This window comes from Zootoca vivipara, chromosome 10 (assembly GCF_963506605.1).
Source record: "Zootoca vivipara chromosome 10, rZooViv1.1, whole genome shotgun sequence".
Lineage (NCBI taxonomy): Eukaryota > Metazoa > Chordata > Lepidosauria > Squamata > Lacertidae > Zootoca > Zootoca vivipara.
Window position 1 is genome coordinate 13,780,010 of NC_083285.1, and position 16,669 is coordinate 13,796,678.

At 42.4% G+C, this 16,669-nt stretch overlaps 1 protein-coding gene across 2 annotated transcripts in view; it reads right to left on the reverse strand.

The window, feature by feature from the left end:
* Positions 1 to 16,669, reverse strand: part of MAPK11 (mitogen-activated protein kinase 11) — a 46,491-nt gene that overhangs the window by 3,551 nt on the left and 26,271 nt on the right. For both annotated transcript variants that reach the window (XM_035127030.2, XM_035127031.2), the window contains exons 5-11: positions 16,230 to 16,259; positions 16,042 to 16,089; positions 10,288 to 10,402; positions 10,073 to 10,144; positions 8,350 to 8,429; positions 2,369 to 2,447; positions 532 to 705 (exon numbers count right to left, since the gene is read on the reverse strand). In XM_035127030.2, coding sequence (XP_034982921.1) covers positions 532 to 705; positions 2,369 to 2,447; positions 8,350 to 8,429; positions 10,073 to 10,144; positions 10,288 to 10,402; positions 16,042 to 16,089; positions 16,230 to 16,259 — 598 coding nt within the window. The remainder of the gene's footprint in view (positions 1 to 531; positions 706 to 2,368; positions 2,448 to 8,349; positions 8,430 to 10,072; positions 10,145 to 10,287; positions 10,403 to 16,041; positions 16,090 to 16,229; positions 16,260 to 16,669) is intronic.

Sequence of the window (16,669 nt, forward strand, 5' to 3'; positions counted from 1 at the left end):
TCCCTTGCTAGCAAAAAAAATGTTGCCCGTGGCATTATTTAAAACTTCAAGTTTCCAGTGAAAGCCTTACTCTGTTTAAAAAATGTCACAGGCAACATGTTTTGCTAGCAAGGGATATTCTGTGTCACTTCAGCCTTGAGCAGAAATGAGACTATATATCTTAAGGTGCTGAGGTTAAAGCAAACATCTGAAGTAATTCTAGCAAGAAGCTACAGGTCCCATAGTTCACAATGTACATACCGTGGGCCAGTTCCTATCGAATGTTTGCAAGTTCTGAACAAATGGCTTTCCTTCTTTAGATTTCAAAAGAAAGCTTAACCAAAATAAACAAAAAAATAGAAATCCCCCAAGTCACTGATAATTGAGCAAAACGAGTTTTTGAGCAAAGAGATTTCATTTTCGCATGCAATCCTAAAAATGGAATCAAAGAGTTCTGTAAAAATTGTCTAAAAACCCTCTTTTCTTTGGTCTTCTAAAATTGGGGGTGGGGGTTGCTCTGCATGTCAACTGCAGAACGAGAGACTTCTTTACCTTTCCATTCATCTATAATCCGTTCTTTATTCTCTATTGATTCGTCATACAGTTCTGCCTCAGGTTCATCATCAGGGTCATGGTATTGTACAAAGTAAGGGTGCGCAAGTGCTTCTGATGCCGTTATTCTTTTATCGCTGTCCAGTATGAGCATTTTCTCAAGAAGATCTACAGCTAGGATTAAAAGAAAAGAAAATCCAAAATTCGCTTTACATACCACCATCAGGAAAACTGAAATATCTTGAGCTTCAGAGTAAAATGCTGAATGCCTTCCATAACCTAATCTCAAGGTTGCAAAATATTTATTTTAAAAAAATGAACCCAAGGAAAATATAGCATTATATAAACATGTTTATTTGGTACCACTTTGTACAATGCATTTTGTATCTGGGAATCAGTTCCCAGGCACAGAATGCAAACAGTAAAGCATGAAATTACAGATGAACCATGATGGAAATTAAATCAACAGATCCCTCTTTGTGTATATTTTAAAGAAAGAAAATAATGATATATTTACACAGGCATGCTAGATAATTGATGCTTAGCTGAGTTAGGTTTCTACATACAAAACGTATAAAACATCCTTTAACTACCAACACGATCACAGCTTATTAATCACTAATTAATAACCAGCATGATCACAGCCAATATTAAGTGCTGCCTAGTGGCAAATCTGCTGCTGTGTTTCAGGCGGCTTGTGACATCTGGTTGCCATTAGCTTAGCAAATCTGAATGTTACAAGGTTTGGGAGAGCCTTGAACCAGATTGCTATGTGCTAGGGGTAAACGGGGAGACCTTAAGACTTTGAATTAAGATATCCATGAGTGACCTTGGGCAACGTTTTCGGTTGAAAAGCAGGAACAGCTAATGCAATAGACAATCTGATCCTCAAACCAAGGCTGCATTTAAGTCCCGCACTGATCAATTCCACTCCCTTCGCAGCTGCTGATCGGTGCCTGTGCTGTAAAGGCAAGGAAGGGTGTTGGGCAAGTGGGTGGGGGTCCTTGAGGAGGGGGTGGGATATATAGCACAACTTACTACTATAGTAAGTGCACACACATTCACCATCCAGGGCTTTTGTGCTGGTGTATGCTGAAAAAGAGAGGGGCTAGAGAAGGAGGGAGGAGAGACTTGCTAACCCAGTCCACTCTACAAGGGCTTCAGGCAAACCAATAACAACAAATACTGAACCACAGACTGATCATATATGCTACTGCCATTCTGGTAACAAGCAGAAGGATAGTGTCATATAACCAGGAGCCACATAGTAGTTGCTTGCTAGCTATCTTGCAGTTCCCGAAAATGCATGTTTAGGTAGTTACATGCAGTTAAGAAGGGCTGTGACGTTGTGTTAAAAGGGCAGGTATTGAACGGAAAATTCCTTTTAAAAAAGAATTATTCAGTGCCTTGTGCAGAACTTCTGTTGCTAGTCCTAGTATTAGTTTAGGGATAGGGTCCAAGGTCCTTCATGGAGAACCTTCCAGAGGCAGGTGAGGCCAGAGGCAAAAGGGGACAGATCAATGGAGGCAAATATTACCTTTGTACAGCAGGCTATGTTTCAGCCATGCAAAACTCGGGAGTTTCTACATACCTACATCTCTCCATTCTGGTAAGCAAAAGGTATTATCACATTCACATTTTAGCCAGGCAAAAGCTCTCAAGAAGGATGCAGGACAGAGCATGGCTTAGGAGAGACACGATGGCTAGTTAAGAGAGACCCTTATACGAGACTGAAGACATTTGAAAAATTGACAACACCATACATTTTCTACCTGAGTGGTCTGTACCTGTGCAAAATAAGCAGAGTAAATAAATACTAAAACCTCCAAGTTCATACCTAATGGGTTGGCTCCACGAAATACTGCTTTCAGATCCTGTTGAGGCATGTGTGGTAGAGATTCTATGTACTTTCTGGCCTGGAATAAAGGAAGGTGGATGCATGTATTCAGGTTTTTGGTAATATATATATATGTTCACACCCTTGGAAAATCAACACACAGAACTCCTTTGGTGCCTAGGCATAAAAAACAACGGCATTTAAACATAACCAGCCATCCCCAATTATTTGCAAGGTTTATAGAGCCAGTGAGAGCCAGTGTGGTGTAGTGGTTAAGAGCGGTAGACTCCTAATCTGGGGAACCGGGTTTGCGTCTCCGCTCCTCCACATGCAGCTGCTGGGTGACCTTGGGCTAGTCACACTTCCCTGAAGTCTCTCAGCCCCACTCACCTCACAGAGTGTTTGTTGTGGGGGAGGAAGGGAAAGGAGAATGTTAGCCGCTTTGAGACTCCTTCGGGTAGTGATAAAGCGGGATATCAAATCCAAACTCTTCTTCTTCTTCTCTTATAGATATCTATCTATAAGATAGAGAGTTAACAAAATTGCAACTCGAAGACGAGAGGCAAACCACTTTTTTGTTTAGCTCTCTTCATCCATCTCACCTCTGCTAAACATGGATGCAAATCAGATGCTATCGAAACCCTGATATAACCCTGTGACAGAAGAATTAAGTGGAAGTATGGTTGACATCCGGGGGTAACTGGTAGAGTGTTGCTGAGAAATGATAGTGTGGAAGTGTAGGTGGGAGAAGCCTGGGTGTGGGGGAGAATGAAATGAGAGAGATAATGAAAGTATATTGTAGAAGCACCAGAGCCCTGTTATGAAACTTAAGCTAGTGAGTTAGGAAATTAGGACTCTGCCTATAGTGACTACTTGTTCTGAATGTTACCTTAATTACATATACGTCTGCGTTCTCACATATATTCTGAAGTTCTGTCTGTGTTCTGGCCTGGGTGGTTTCCAAAGTAAACATACCTGACCCCGCATACCTAATGTAAATAGACTTGAGTAAAAATATAAAGGGATAGTCCTAATGCTCTCTATAAGACAGCAGGTGAAGACGGCAGGTATTCTGAGTTGAAGTCTGGACTGAGCAGTGTACCTGAGGGACTGCCCTGAATGGCCCTCAAGGAATATATAAAGAAACACCTTATTAAATACATGACCGCAGAATCTTCACAGGTCTATAGAGGTGAACTAGAAAAGCAGCGATCAGCAATGAGGTGTCATATCCTCTATTCCCAGTGGCAACCATATGAATCACGCAGTCATCATCCCTTTAACAGGCATCAGAAATGTCAAAATGTACTGTCACAGCAATAAAAAGGGCAGAAGCGACATTCTTGCTCATGCACACATTAAAACCTAAACTGCGTTTTTTGACCAATTATATTCATTCTTGTCTGTTCCATGTTTTCCTGCTCACTTCCGTTTTCCATATGAAAAATCATCCAGGTCAGACATGCTTGACGTTCCCACACCCATGCCACACTCACGTGCTGAAAATTACAGCCTCCTGAAGCTTTTCATTAAAAGCAAACAACTACATTTGTTAGCTGCATTTGAAAAGCGGGTATGCATTTTAATAGGATTTTAGGATTTACTATGCAGCAAGAGTTTGTCTAACTTGCTTGCAAGTCTCCACAAGCACCCTTCTTCTTCAGAACCTAGAACACTTATAACTGGCAATCTGGGGACATCACCAGGAACATCTCAGGAAATGGTCAGAGACTGCTATGATAGGGGAAAGAAGCCAAGCAACCAAGAGCAGCTTTGAGTACAACAGAGAAACAGAAAATGTAAAGTAATAACTTTTGTAATTCCCTATCGAGGGCAAGGTGAGATGGGAAAGAGACATTTTTGATGGGACGAATAGGTCCTAGAATCACAGAATTGTAGAGTTGGAAGGGACCATAACGGGCAACCCTCTGCAATTCAGGAATCTTTTGCCCAATGGGTTTGGACCCACAACTCTGAGATTAAGAGTCTCATGCTCTACTGACTGAGCTAGGAAGAGGCCATCACATCTGGAGGGCCGAAGTTTGGGGATGCCTGACCAAGATGGTTATGTTTGGTCATCTATATCAGTGGTCCTCAACCTTGGGCCTCCAGATGTTTTTTGCCTACAACTCCCATGATCTCTAGCTAGCAGGACCAGTGGTCAGGGATGATGGGAATTGTAGTCTCAAAACATCTGGAGGCCCAAGGTTGAGGACCACTGATATAGATGACCAAACATAACCATCTTGGTCAGGCATCCCCAAACTTCGGCCCTCCAGATGTTTTGGACCACAATTCCCATCATCCCTGACCACTGGTCCTGCTAGCTAGAGATCATGGGAGTTACAGGCCAAAACATCTGGAGGGTCGCAGTTTGGTTGTCTGCATCCTCCTACCAAGTGATGTATGGTAGGATATGTGATGTAATCTTTATCTTATACTATATACACCCAGAGAAGCGCTTCTTGTTCCAAATATATTTGCACCAAAGCAAATATATAAAGGTGTAAAATACAATCTTCAAATTGCTTTGGTCCTGAACTTCAGATCATTGTAGGGAGGCATGGCCATAATAATAATAATAATTTATTATTTATACCCCAGCCACTCTGGGCAACTCCCAACAGAACATTAAAAACACGATAAAAGATAAAATATTAAAAACTTCTCTAAACAGGGCTGCTTTCAGATGTCCTCTAAGATAGCTGTTTATTTCTTGGACATATGATGGGAGGGCGTTCACCACTACTGTGAAGGCCCTCGGCCTGGTTCCCTGTAACCTCACTTCTTGCAGTGAGGGAACTGCCAGAAGGCCCTCAGAGCTGGACCTCAGTGTCCGGCCAGAACGATGGGGGGTGGAGACGCTCCTTCAAGTATACAATGGTACCCCGAGTTACAAACTCCTCAGGTTACAAACGCTTCAGGTTACAAATTCTGCTAACCTGGAAGAGTTACCTTGAGTTGAGAACTTTGCCCCAGGATGAGAACAGAAATAGTGTCGCAGCGGCAGCAAGAGGCCCCATTAGCGAAAGCACACCTCTAGTTAAGAAGAACAGTTTCAGGTTAAGAACAGACCTCCGGAACGAATTAAGTTCGTAACCAGAGGTACCACTGTACTGGGCCGAGGTAGTTTAGGGCTTTAAAGGTCAGCACCAACACTTTGAATTGTGCTCGGAAACTTACTGGGAGCCAATGTAGATCTTTCAAGACCGGTGTTATCTGGTCTCGGTGGCCGCTCCCAGTCACCAGTCTAGCTGCCGCATTCTGGATTAGTTGTAGTTTCCGAGTCACCTTCAAGGGTAGCCCCACGTAGAGCGCATTGCAGTAGTCCAAGTGGAAGATAACCAGAGCATGCACCACTATGGCGAGACAGTCTGCAGGCAGGTAGGGTCTCAGCCTGTGTACCAGATGGAGCAGATAGACAGCTGCCCTGGACACAGAATTGACCTGTGCCTCCATGGACAGCTGTGCGTCCAAAATGACTCCCAGGCTGTACACCTGGTCGTTCAGGGGCACAGTTACCCCATTCAGGACCAGGGAGTCTCCCACACCCGCCCGCCCCCTGTCCCCCAAAATAGTACTTCTGTCTTGTCAGGATTCAACCTGAAGATGGGTAGTTCTTCGTCAGGAATTAATGTGGCACATTTGAGTTAAAAACATGCAAGCAGACAACAATGCTCTCATGTTATTGGCTTGGGCATTTTTCTAAGTACCTGCAAGTTTTAATTTCTCTCCTTAATGTTTTTTATGCTTTTTATAACAAAGCCACTATCACGGCATCTTATTAACAGCCATACCTGTTCATTGCTTGCCATCATTATTTGTTCACAAAATGGGTAGATAATTAATCCCTCAACTGCCCCCTTTAATCTCACTACTATTATAATCTTTCAATTATCCATTATCCATTTAATCTCACCCAATATGTTTAATGGCATTTAGGTGTGTAATTTGCAAAACAGGCATTTATTCCAAAAATGCTACTGGCAAGTCTTTAGCTAAATACAGAGACATATTTGACTTAAGACTGTTCTCGTGTGGCGTCTTGTAATTCTGCTGAATATTTTAAAGATGCCATTTCCAGTTGCTGTGTATTAAATAAGTTCATCTATGTAGATGCATGGAGTGGGATGAGAATCATCCAAAAGTATCATTTGAGCAATCACCCAGGGAGCAGTAGTGGGGGAAGGAGCGTGAATTCAACTCCCCCCCCCCATGTTCTGTGTCAAAACACAGTATATTAAATAGCAAAAGTTCCCCATGATTCCCACTAAAAACACATAGAACAGAGACAGTGGTAAACTATTACTTAGTGGCTTGGTTTGCAAGTCACATTAAGTCAAATCTGGGTTACAACCGGAACGCACTAAATGATGAGTCCTGGTTTCGGCCATAGTTTAGTTCAATCCATGGTGTCAACAGCAAAAATGCCTGTGACACTGCGACCATGATCTCTTGTGGGAGCCTGCATGTGGTTGCACTAACTAAACCATGGTTAGGCTTAGTGTGACATGCAAACCAGTGTCTTCTACAGTTGTGACATAAACTACTAAAATAATCTACAGCTAATTGTGGACAATGATACTTTTTTCTTAGAGCTATCTTGTCTGATAGGTCTGTTGTCCTTTAGAGACTCACAACCAACAATGGACCACCCAGCATTGATACAAACCAGGGCCATGCCTGCAGCAAGCCACACTTTCCCGACAATCTACTTCTACAAAACTACCTGTAGGACCCCAAAACATCAACCATACCACTAGGGATTCATTACTCATACATTCTCCAACATTATATACGCTACACCTTTCAGCTTCATATCAATTTCTATGCAAGAGAATAAATGGACACAACTTTGGCATCAATTTGTTGTTGTTGTTGTTTAGTCGTTTAGTCGTGTCCAACTCTTCGTGACCCCATGGACCAGAGCACACCAGGCACTCCTGTCTTCCACTGCCTCCCACAGTTTGGTCAAACTCATGTTCGTAGCTTCGAGAACACTGTCCAACCATCTCGTCCTCTGTCTTCCCCTTCTCCTAGTGCCCTCAATCTTTCCCAACACCAGGGTCTTTTCCAGGGAGTCTTCTCTTCTCATGAGGTGGCCAAAGTATTGGAGCCTCAGCTTCAGGATCTGTCCTTCCAGTGAGCACTCAGGGCTGATTTCATTTCTGAATGTTGCCAATGTTTCAGTCTCCTGGGACATGCTAACCTCAAAATCACCATACTTCACCATAAAAGGCTTCAAAAGGAGACTATGGCATAACATTTATGAACTAGAATTTATCAGCAAATTCAGTCTTACTCAAATCGGACTTCATCAGGACTGTGTGCTTCTTTCCCACGACAGGTGTTAAATTAACACAGCATAGCAAGAAAGTATTATCTCCGGCGACTGCATTTGTCAATGGTTTACACTGTATGTAATCTGCCTACTGAATGCAATGTCATGGGTTCAAGTCCACAAAATCTTATGCCATGATAATATATTTAGTTCTTAAAAATATGCTTTTCTCCCTGTTTTTTTTGCCCCTAATCTAGGTATCCCCCTGGAATTTGCAACCATGTATACATTCTAACCATGCTTAGAAAATGGCATCCATATTATGTGTTTGCCATGGCGAACACTGCTCTCCCTGTAGCAAGCATGTCTTTTTGCATAAACTATAATAAATTATGGCACATCACTGAAAGTGGCTTCCCTACGTACTTGTCTTTCACAGGTTGCTTAGATTACGTTGCCTACTAACCAAATGCTGTGGATCTCCTTTTCTTCACAAACCCGCAATAGGATTGTATTAAAAACACCTAGCATATTTTAACATTCTAAAATTCACTGCTCACACATGATTACCATTAACTGCTTAAAAAGGCTTTGTAAATTGCAAACAAAACAAGTTGTTTTGTTCCTGAACAACTCAGGAAACCAACATGAGACAGCAAATAGATCTCAATGATTATTCCTGGTGAAATATTGCACTTACATGCTCTGATGAGATTTTCTTGAGAAGTTCAGAACTGGGTGTACCAACCACTTCCATTATTCGTTTCAGCTGGTCAATATCTGTACAAATTTAAGAAAGCTACAGGAAACATGGGGAAATAGCAGATGACCCGCTTGCTTACATAAATTGCCAAACCCGTGTCCAACCTCTGCTTAATCTACTCCATTATACAATGGTGGAAGTTTAGAGTAGACTTTCCTTATGCCATAAAGCTCTTTGCAGACACAGTGCAGTCTTATTCTTCACCAGAAAATGGAAACTGAAACAGAGTTATACATGTATTTAAGTCCTTGGCTATATTAACTGAATGATCCATTGGTCTGTTTAGGAAATGATAAAAGAGTTTAGTGGAAATCTCAGATTTGGTTGTTATGTGTGTGATCCATCACCAAATACCAAATAAAGCTTGTCATTATATGGGTAGGCTGTGATTGATATATATCAACATATATCACAGCCTACCTATACAGTTGTACCTTGGCTCCCAAACGCCCTGGAACACAGACGTTTTGGCTCCCAAAAGCTGTTCTGGTTTGCAAACGTTCTTTTGGAACTAGAACGTCTAACGGGGCTTCCGCAACTTCTGATTGGCTGCAGGAGCTTCCTGCAGCCAATCAGAAGCCATGATTTGGTTTTTGAATATTTTGTAAGTCGACCGGACTTCTGGAACAGATTCTGTTCGACTTCCAAGGTACGAGTGTGTGTGTGTGTGTGTGTGTGTTAGCAGAAGATAAAAGGAATACCCAACTTTCCATTCTGCCAAAGTTGAAAGCCTTCACACTTCTAAGCCTACAGAGCGTGGTTTATTATGACAGTAGTCCAAGCACTAGGAGTGTGCAGAGTTCCTAGTGTCGGCTTTGAAAGGCAAAGCCCTTGTTTACAGTGAGTACATACTGTTCCTTTCCTCTTCACAAATGAATAAGGAGAGCCCTTATCCACCCATGGTCTTTGGGACTAAAGCCATCATCTCTTTTATCACTCTTTCTCTAACAGTGCCATTAATAACTACAGTGGGGAAGGTTTCCCCAGGGTCTTGTTGTTTGCAAATCCATCTCCTTATAAAGGTACCTGCCTGCCCAGTTCCTATGGTTACCTTGCTGGAAGTGTTGCTTATAACATGAGTCATTAAACAACGATGGACACAGAATGTAAGCCTACGGAATCTGCATTCAAAAGCGAACTTGGCACATGGGATGCATCACCCCACCCATGTTGGTTGGTACCAGTGTTGAAGTCCCCAAACGGATTGCTTTCAATATGCTCCAAAACATGAAAAGGACAGATCGTCTTCAGATAGTCCGGGGTGCTGCTAAATTAGAGAGGGATAATAATTTATATATTTAAAAAATTGTATTATTTTCCCCAGCCATTCTGGGCCGATACCCTGTGTTTTCCAAGGGAGCTATAAATCTTTTCAGCATCTCTGTTCTCCAGCCCAGCAACCACCATGTTTTTCAAACTGTTTTTGTATTTGGGTCATTATTTAAATGAAGCGTAGAAAAGCAAAGATTTTAGGCAGCCTACTGTGGCTTAAGGACACAATGTTTGTTACTCTTTATAACCATTATCACATCCAGCTGTGTGTGTGTGTGGGGGGGGGGGAACAGTCACTTTAATGATCAGCAATATGTTTATTGTACAATTTTATTGCACCAGCAGTGCGAGACCCAGAGTATATTTGCACTTGTAAGGGGAAGGATACAGTCGTTTCCAGGGAAAAGGGCCTTCCCTTTTAGCAGCTCTGCCATGATGCATCCAACTGACCAAATGTCAACTGCCAAAACACAAAACAACCAATCAGAAGGGGCTTGGGGGGTGGGGAGAATCTACATGACAAAGGTCTTCCCATTCAAGCCCCTAAGGAATATATTTCATAGCAAAACACAAAGAGCATTCCCGCCTCCGCCCCCATCTTACCTGTTTGATTATAGTGCATCCAATTCAACATGATTTCTGGGGCTCTGTACCACCGTGTTGCGACATAACCTGTCATTTCGTCATCCGTTTGCCGGGCTAAGCCAAAGTCTAAAATCTACAGAATAATAATAATAATGAAATTCCCATTATTTTTATTATATAAATGGTCAAGCCTATCTTTATTCTGGCTCTCGTGACTCATCTAAGCTAACAACAGGAACATGTGGTCCAGATCTAACCCACAGTTGTCACCAGCAGTTCCAAGAATTAGAGATTTCCTGCTTTCTCTCTACTACCCGAACAGATTCTCCTGCAACCGCTTGGTCTGTTCAGTGGCTTGAGGCCTATCATAGAAAACAGCAGGATCATTTGGAGGGGCGGGGAATCATGTGTGATGTTGCTAGATAATCCTGCTAGTTTCTTTCCTTCACTGGTCAGAAGAGGCCTAAAGTCAGTATGAACCAACTATGAGGTCACCTAGAAAACTGAGCTTGGCAGATCAGTGACAGTGGTGAAGGGGAAAATTTGGTATATTTTGGGAGGGTGCTAGAGATGGTTCAGGATTCACACATCAGTCCATCAGTCCCATCATCCCTGACCACTGGTCCTGTTAGCTAGGGATGATGGGAGTTGTAGTCCCAAAACACCTCGAGGACCGGAGTTTGCCTATGCCTGTCCTAATCTAAAGCATAAAGGAAGGTGTCCCAGGATTTAGGTGTATAGGAAATTGCCTCATGTCTGCTCAGACTATTTATCCATCTATCCCAGTCTTGTCTACTCTGATGGGCAGCAGCTCTCTGGGTCCCCTTTACATACAAAGCATGTACTACTCAGTCACTGACCTATGGTCCTTCCTGAGGGCAACCTTTTTCTCCCAGGGTGTGATCTCACCTGACGCCCGGTGACACAAAGCATGCACATAAAACCAGGCAGCACAAACCAGAAGGTGATGCTCTCTATCCATTATTTTGATGGTAATTTCTCATAAACTGTTATTTCTCAGACTAACCCAGTATTAGTGAGGTGTGCCGGTCTCTACCCATTATTAACTTTCAGGAGGAATCCGAAAACATTCCTGTTCACCCAGGCATTTGGTGGCTGAAGAATGCTGCTCCTGGCAGCCCCCAGACCCACAGGATGGAAGAATGTTTTTAACTGTAACTAGAGGCTTTTAATTGTAATTGCTTAACAATGCTTTAGAATGCTCCCCCTCCCTGTTCCTACATTGTGTATCTGTTTGCCGCTCTGGGCTTGTTGGGGGGGGGGGGAAGGGCAGGATATAAAATCAATGGTCAATAAAATATTTGTAAGATTTCTCTTTTCCTACTGTTTGTTTACTAGGGTGATTCCTGGATTATTTCCTTTCTTTGACTGGGAGGACAAAAGTGTCACCAGGTAGAAACATCTGTTTTGTATGTCTTAAGTTATAGATGCAGAGGCCTGAATCATTGATTCTTTGACTCAAGGAATCTTTTGAGGATACTTGATCCAGAAGGCTAATCAGTAATGAATTCACTGTGCCAGGCTTAATTCAGCTTTTTACCTGCCTCATTAAAATTTTCCATGAATATTAAGGGGATAATTCAGAAGCCATATGCTCTAACTTGGGCCTTGTGACTTAAGTGGGTCGTGACTTAGAGACCGATGTCTTTAAGGCAGTGCCTTGATGTAAATTTTTGTCATCCTAAATATCTTGCTGCCACACTGATTTACATTCACTGGAAAACTGTGTTGTCCAAGGGATAGGTATCACCCTAAGCATTTCAATGCATTGCAGCAGCAAGATTAGATCGTAAAGCTCTCCCTTATATTATAGTATTGTCCCATCGAGCCTTATGCTCAGTGAAGTTCATAATTCTCTGGACTGCTGTTGTGGATCTGGGATGAAAATAAAAGCATTTTCTATTAATTCAAAGCTTCTTGTAACTTTTTTTAATTAAAAAACACAGTATAAAAAATAACCCTTCCATGGAGAGATTGGGTCACACTTTCAAGACCACTTGGATAATCTACAAAGTCAATTACCATTCCATTAGACTTCAACGTTCAGGAAGTGTACTCTGACTGAAAGGATTTGGGAACATCTAAATACTTTGAAAAGGGCACCCCATAAACCAATTGATGCCAATTCAAATGTTTTTAATAATAATAATAATAATAATAATAATAATAATAATAATAATAATAATAATATATTTATACCCCGTCCATCTGGTTGGGTTTCCCCAGCCACTCTGGGCAGCTTCCAACAGAAAAAAAGAAATAAAATAATCTATTAAACATTAAAAGCCTCCCTAAACAGGGTTGCCTTCAGATGTCTTCTAAAAATCTGGTAGCTATTTTTCTCTTTGACATCTGATGGGAGGGCATTCCACAGGACGGGCGCCACCACCGAGAAGGCCCTCTGCCTGGTTCCCTGCAACTTGGCTTCTCGCAACGAGGGAACCGCCAGAAGGCCCTCGGTGCTGGACCTCAGTGTCTGGGCAGAACGATGGGTTTCTGCCCATTCAAGTAGGTTTCCGGCTGACGTCATGACTCATGATGGTTGAGTTCTGCTGGACTCCGGGGCAGTGCAGCTGTTTGGGCAGGAGAAAGCCAGGATTTATGAGGTAAAACTCCTGGCAATGCTCCTAATGGGGTTCTGGGGAGTTCACTGCATCCCGCGGTGTCGCTTAAGCCCATATCTGCCAACTTGAAAGGTAGGTCGGGTGTGACCTGGGAAGTATGTGCCTGCCATGGACGAACCTCCACCTCCAGCATGATTTGTGATCCTCACTAATTTGGAATATTGGCGTTAATTATGAGGCGCTCCTGAAACAGCGTATGATAAAGGGTTGCAATGCATCAGCTGCTGAAAGGACTGGGTTTGGATCTCTGAAGTTATTTGAGTGATTTTTAGGAAGCATGAAAACCCTTACAACAGCTGGGAAAGAAGGGGGAGGACAAGACGCTGTCTGCTTTCATATGGTTTCTTTCCTTCTTGACCTCCTCTGCAAAATGAGTGAGCCGTGTGTAGTCGTAGCTATTTTCAAACCACAGAATTCAATAGGATTACTCCCAGTGCTGTTTTTCTAGAAAAAGAGGTGCCGGAACTCATAATGGATAACTCCTTTGTTCAATGGCACCCACCTGAGAGGTGCCAGAACTGAGTTCCGGCAAGTTCCGGCTGAAAAAAAGGCCTGGTTATGCTCATGTTTATAAACCACCTGAGGCACTGCACAGGGTTGAGCAGCAGGCACAATCCATTCCATTCACCACAAGATGGCCTTATACATATGTGTGCTCTGATTATTGGTGGAAAAATTGGGAGTTAAGTCACCTGCATGCTGAATGGAAGGTGTGTGCTCTACGATAGGACAAGAAGTAGAACATATGAAGACGGGTTTTTTGCAGGGGTGGGGTGGGTAGGCAACAACCATATAAAGATACACAGAGCTTACCTCACAAAGAAGAATAAGGGACACAGCAATACAACTACCGATTAGGTAAAAATTGGTCTGCGTCCCCAAAGCAGACCATCATGCTTTCATTTGCCTTCCCCATGAACTAATAATTTATTTTTTAGATAAAACAAATTTACATTTTACCAAAATAAAATAAAATAAAATAACCAAGCAAATGAAAAGAAACTTGGGCCAAATGAGACTCAACTGGCTCCTATGTTAGAAAACATCACCTTTTTTTAATATCTCACTGATGGCGGCTAACAGATTGAGGTTGAATCCTGACAAGACAGAAGTACTGTTTTTGGGGGGACAGGGGGCGGGTGGGTGTGGGGGACTCCCTGGTCCTGAATGGGATAACTGTGCCCTTGAAGGCCAAAAACAGGATGGCAGGGGAAACCCAGCCAGATGGGCGGGGTAATAACAACAACAACAACAACAACAACAACAACAACAACAACAACAATAATACAGTAATAATATTAATACCAAGTTCAAATATAAGGCCACATGGACGGATATGTTAAGAGAACTTTAAGAGTTAAGAGAACTTTACTCCAAAGTCACTAAATCCAGAACTTTAATAATTGTATTTCTTTGGATATTTATATCCCGCCCTTCAACAAATCAGGATGAATTTTTAAGAATAGCTTCAGAAAAAAACAGGGTTTTTAAAAATAATATTTTGCTAGTGTTTTCTTTGGCTTTGTCAGGGGGAGTTTTTTTGTATATTTCAGTTTAATGGGAAAGGGATTCATCTGTTGTTTTGATCATTGTGATTTCTCAGCAGCGGTCTGCAGGTTTCTTCAGGATATACCGTATTTTTCCGTATATAAGACTAGGATATTTTTTTAACCAAAAATTTAGGTTTAAAATTGGGGCTCGTCTTATACACGGATGGTGCTGAGGGGGTGTTTTCTTAATTAGGAGTCCCCCAAAATAGGGGGCATCTTATACACAGAAAAATGTGGTAGATTCCATCCAGGAAGGCATCCCTTGCCTCATGCTCTGCACCCAATTCTGGTGGCTGTGAGCACCATTTCTCACGCTGCGTTGCAACAGTAGATGGAGTAATAACCACTCAAGGGGCATTTCCAGCTGCTGTTTTGAACACTCCATGAACAATGTTATGTTTGCATTTCTTCTTAAACAGGGCCGTCTTAAGCGCCCCTGGCGCCGTGGTGCCCCGTTTCCCAGCGCGGTGGGCGGGTGGGCGCAGCGCGGCTGCCACAGGCGCTGCTGTGCGGCGGGCGGGCAGGCACAGTGCGGTTGCCGTGGGCGCAGCTGCACGGAAGGCCGGCCGGCCAGCGGGCGAGCCGGCGCCGTGGTGCCCTGCGCCACCCAGCCTGGCTGTAGGGCCGGCCCTGTTCTTAAAACTGATTGGCTTAGTGTGGAATAGAGCAAATTAAAAAAACCTACAATGAATGAATGAATGAATGAATGAATGAATGAATAAATAAATAAATAAATAGAAGATGTCTTCTCTTGCTGTACAGAACGAAAAGTGGGATATAAATATAATTAACCAGGACTTCTCAACGTAGGGTATTTTAACTTGAAAAAAAAATCAGAAATTGGAGCATCTACAGCAACACCAGTACAAACAATAAGGTCTTATAAACTGTCAAGTGAGACTCAGAGACGGCCCCACTCTGTTGGTGTGTCCATTACTATGTAACAGTTTAGCCTGTAATCCTAAATTCAAATTATTTGGGAGCAAACCCCATTGAACAGGACTTATTTTGGAGCAGGATAAGGATTGCACTATAGTTAACACAGTGGTACCTCGGTTTAAGTACACAATTGGTTCCGGAAGTCTGTGCTTAACCTGAAGCGTATTTAACCTGAAGCGAACTTTCCCATTGAAAGTAATGGAAATTGGATTAATCCGTTCCAGACAGGTCCGCCGAGTACTTAAACTGAAAGTACTCAAACCGAAGCGTACTTAAACCAAGGTATGACTGTACACATCTTCCTTTTTAAAATGCTAGTTCCAAACTGCAAGTAGTTGCTTGATATCTGCAGCACTTACTATTTCATCTAGTTGTCCAGGGCCTGAAATGGAAGCAACACTTCTTGTGAGCAGTTACTGCAGAAACACTGCCCTAAAGGACCAAAACTTCCATAGTTGCTCATTTATTCAGAGAGCTTCCTGATCAGTTTAAAATTGGTCAGGTTTACAAAAGCAAACCTGCATTTAGTTTTTTACTCGGTACCAGAACAAGCATTAAATACAGATGCTGTCATGACAACAGCCACCACTCCTGTTTCAGTCTTGGTTCAAAACGTATCAAAATAGCATGAATCCTACCCTTAATTCACAGTCTTCATTGACAGCTAAGTTACTAGGCTTCAGGTCCTGCATCGGAACAAAAAAAGTTAAGAGCATAAAAACAGGGCTGAAACGAATGAGGTAAAAAACAGTCTTGCAACTATATCAGAGCAGCAAGCCCAACCAATGATGTGCTCCCAGTGCTTTATATCCCCAGTGCAACGTACCCGGTGAATGATTCCAGCCGAATGAATATACTGTTAAATAAAAAGAAAATAGGTGAGGTCAGACAACAAAGTCAAATGCAAGTGATTAATGATAGCTATTAGCTGTCATCCACTCAGACAGATTTTCTCTCTCTACAGAACAAAGAGATAAATGTTAACCTGCATTTCCACCTATGTAGCAAGTGATGTAAGTAAGGAGAGAATGCACCAATAAGAAAGACTGCTGGTGTTTTGCAAATCAATCTGTAGTTTTTGCGAGTTTAAAAGGCCCTTCCAGACACACCGTTTGTAACATAATTTCCCTCTGACACCAGGGCTCATCTACGATCATTTCTCCCGTCGCTAAAGCAGCAAAACTTAAATATATGTGCCAATTATAGAGGAACTTACAAATCTCATTAATCCATGATTTCAGCACTATTGACATCTGTGTGGCACAT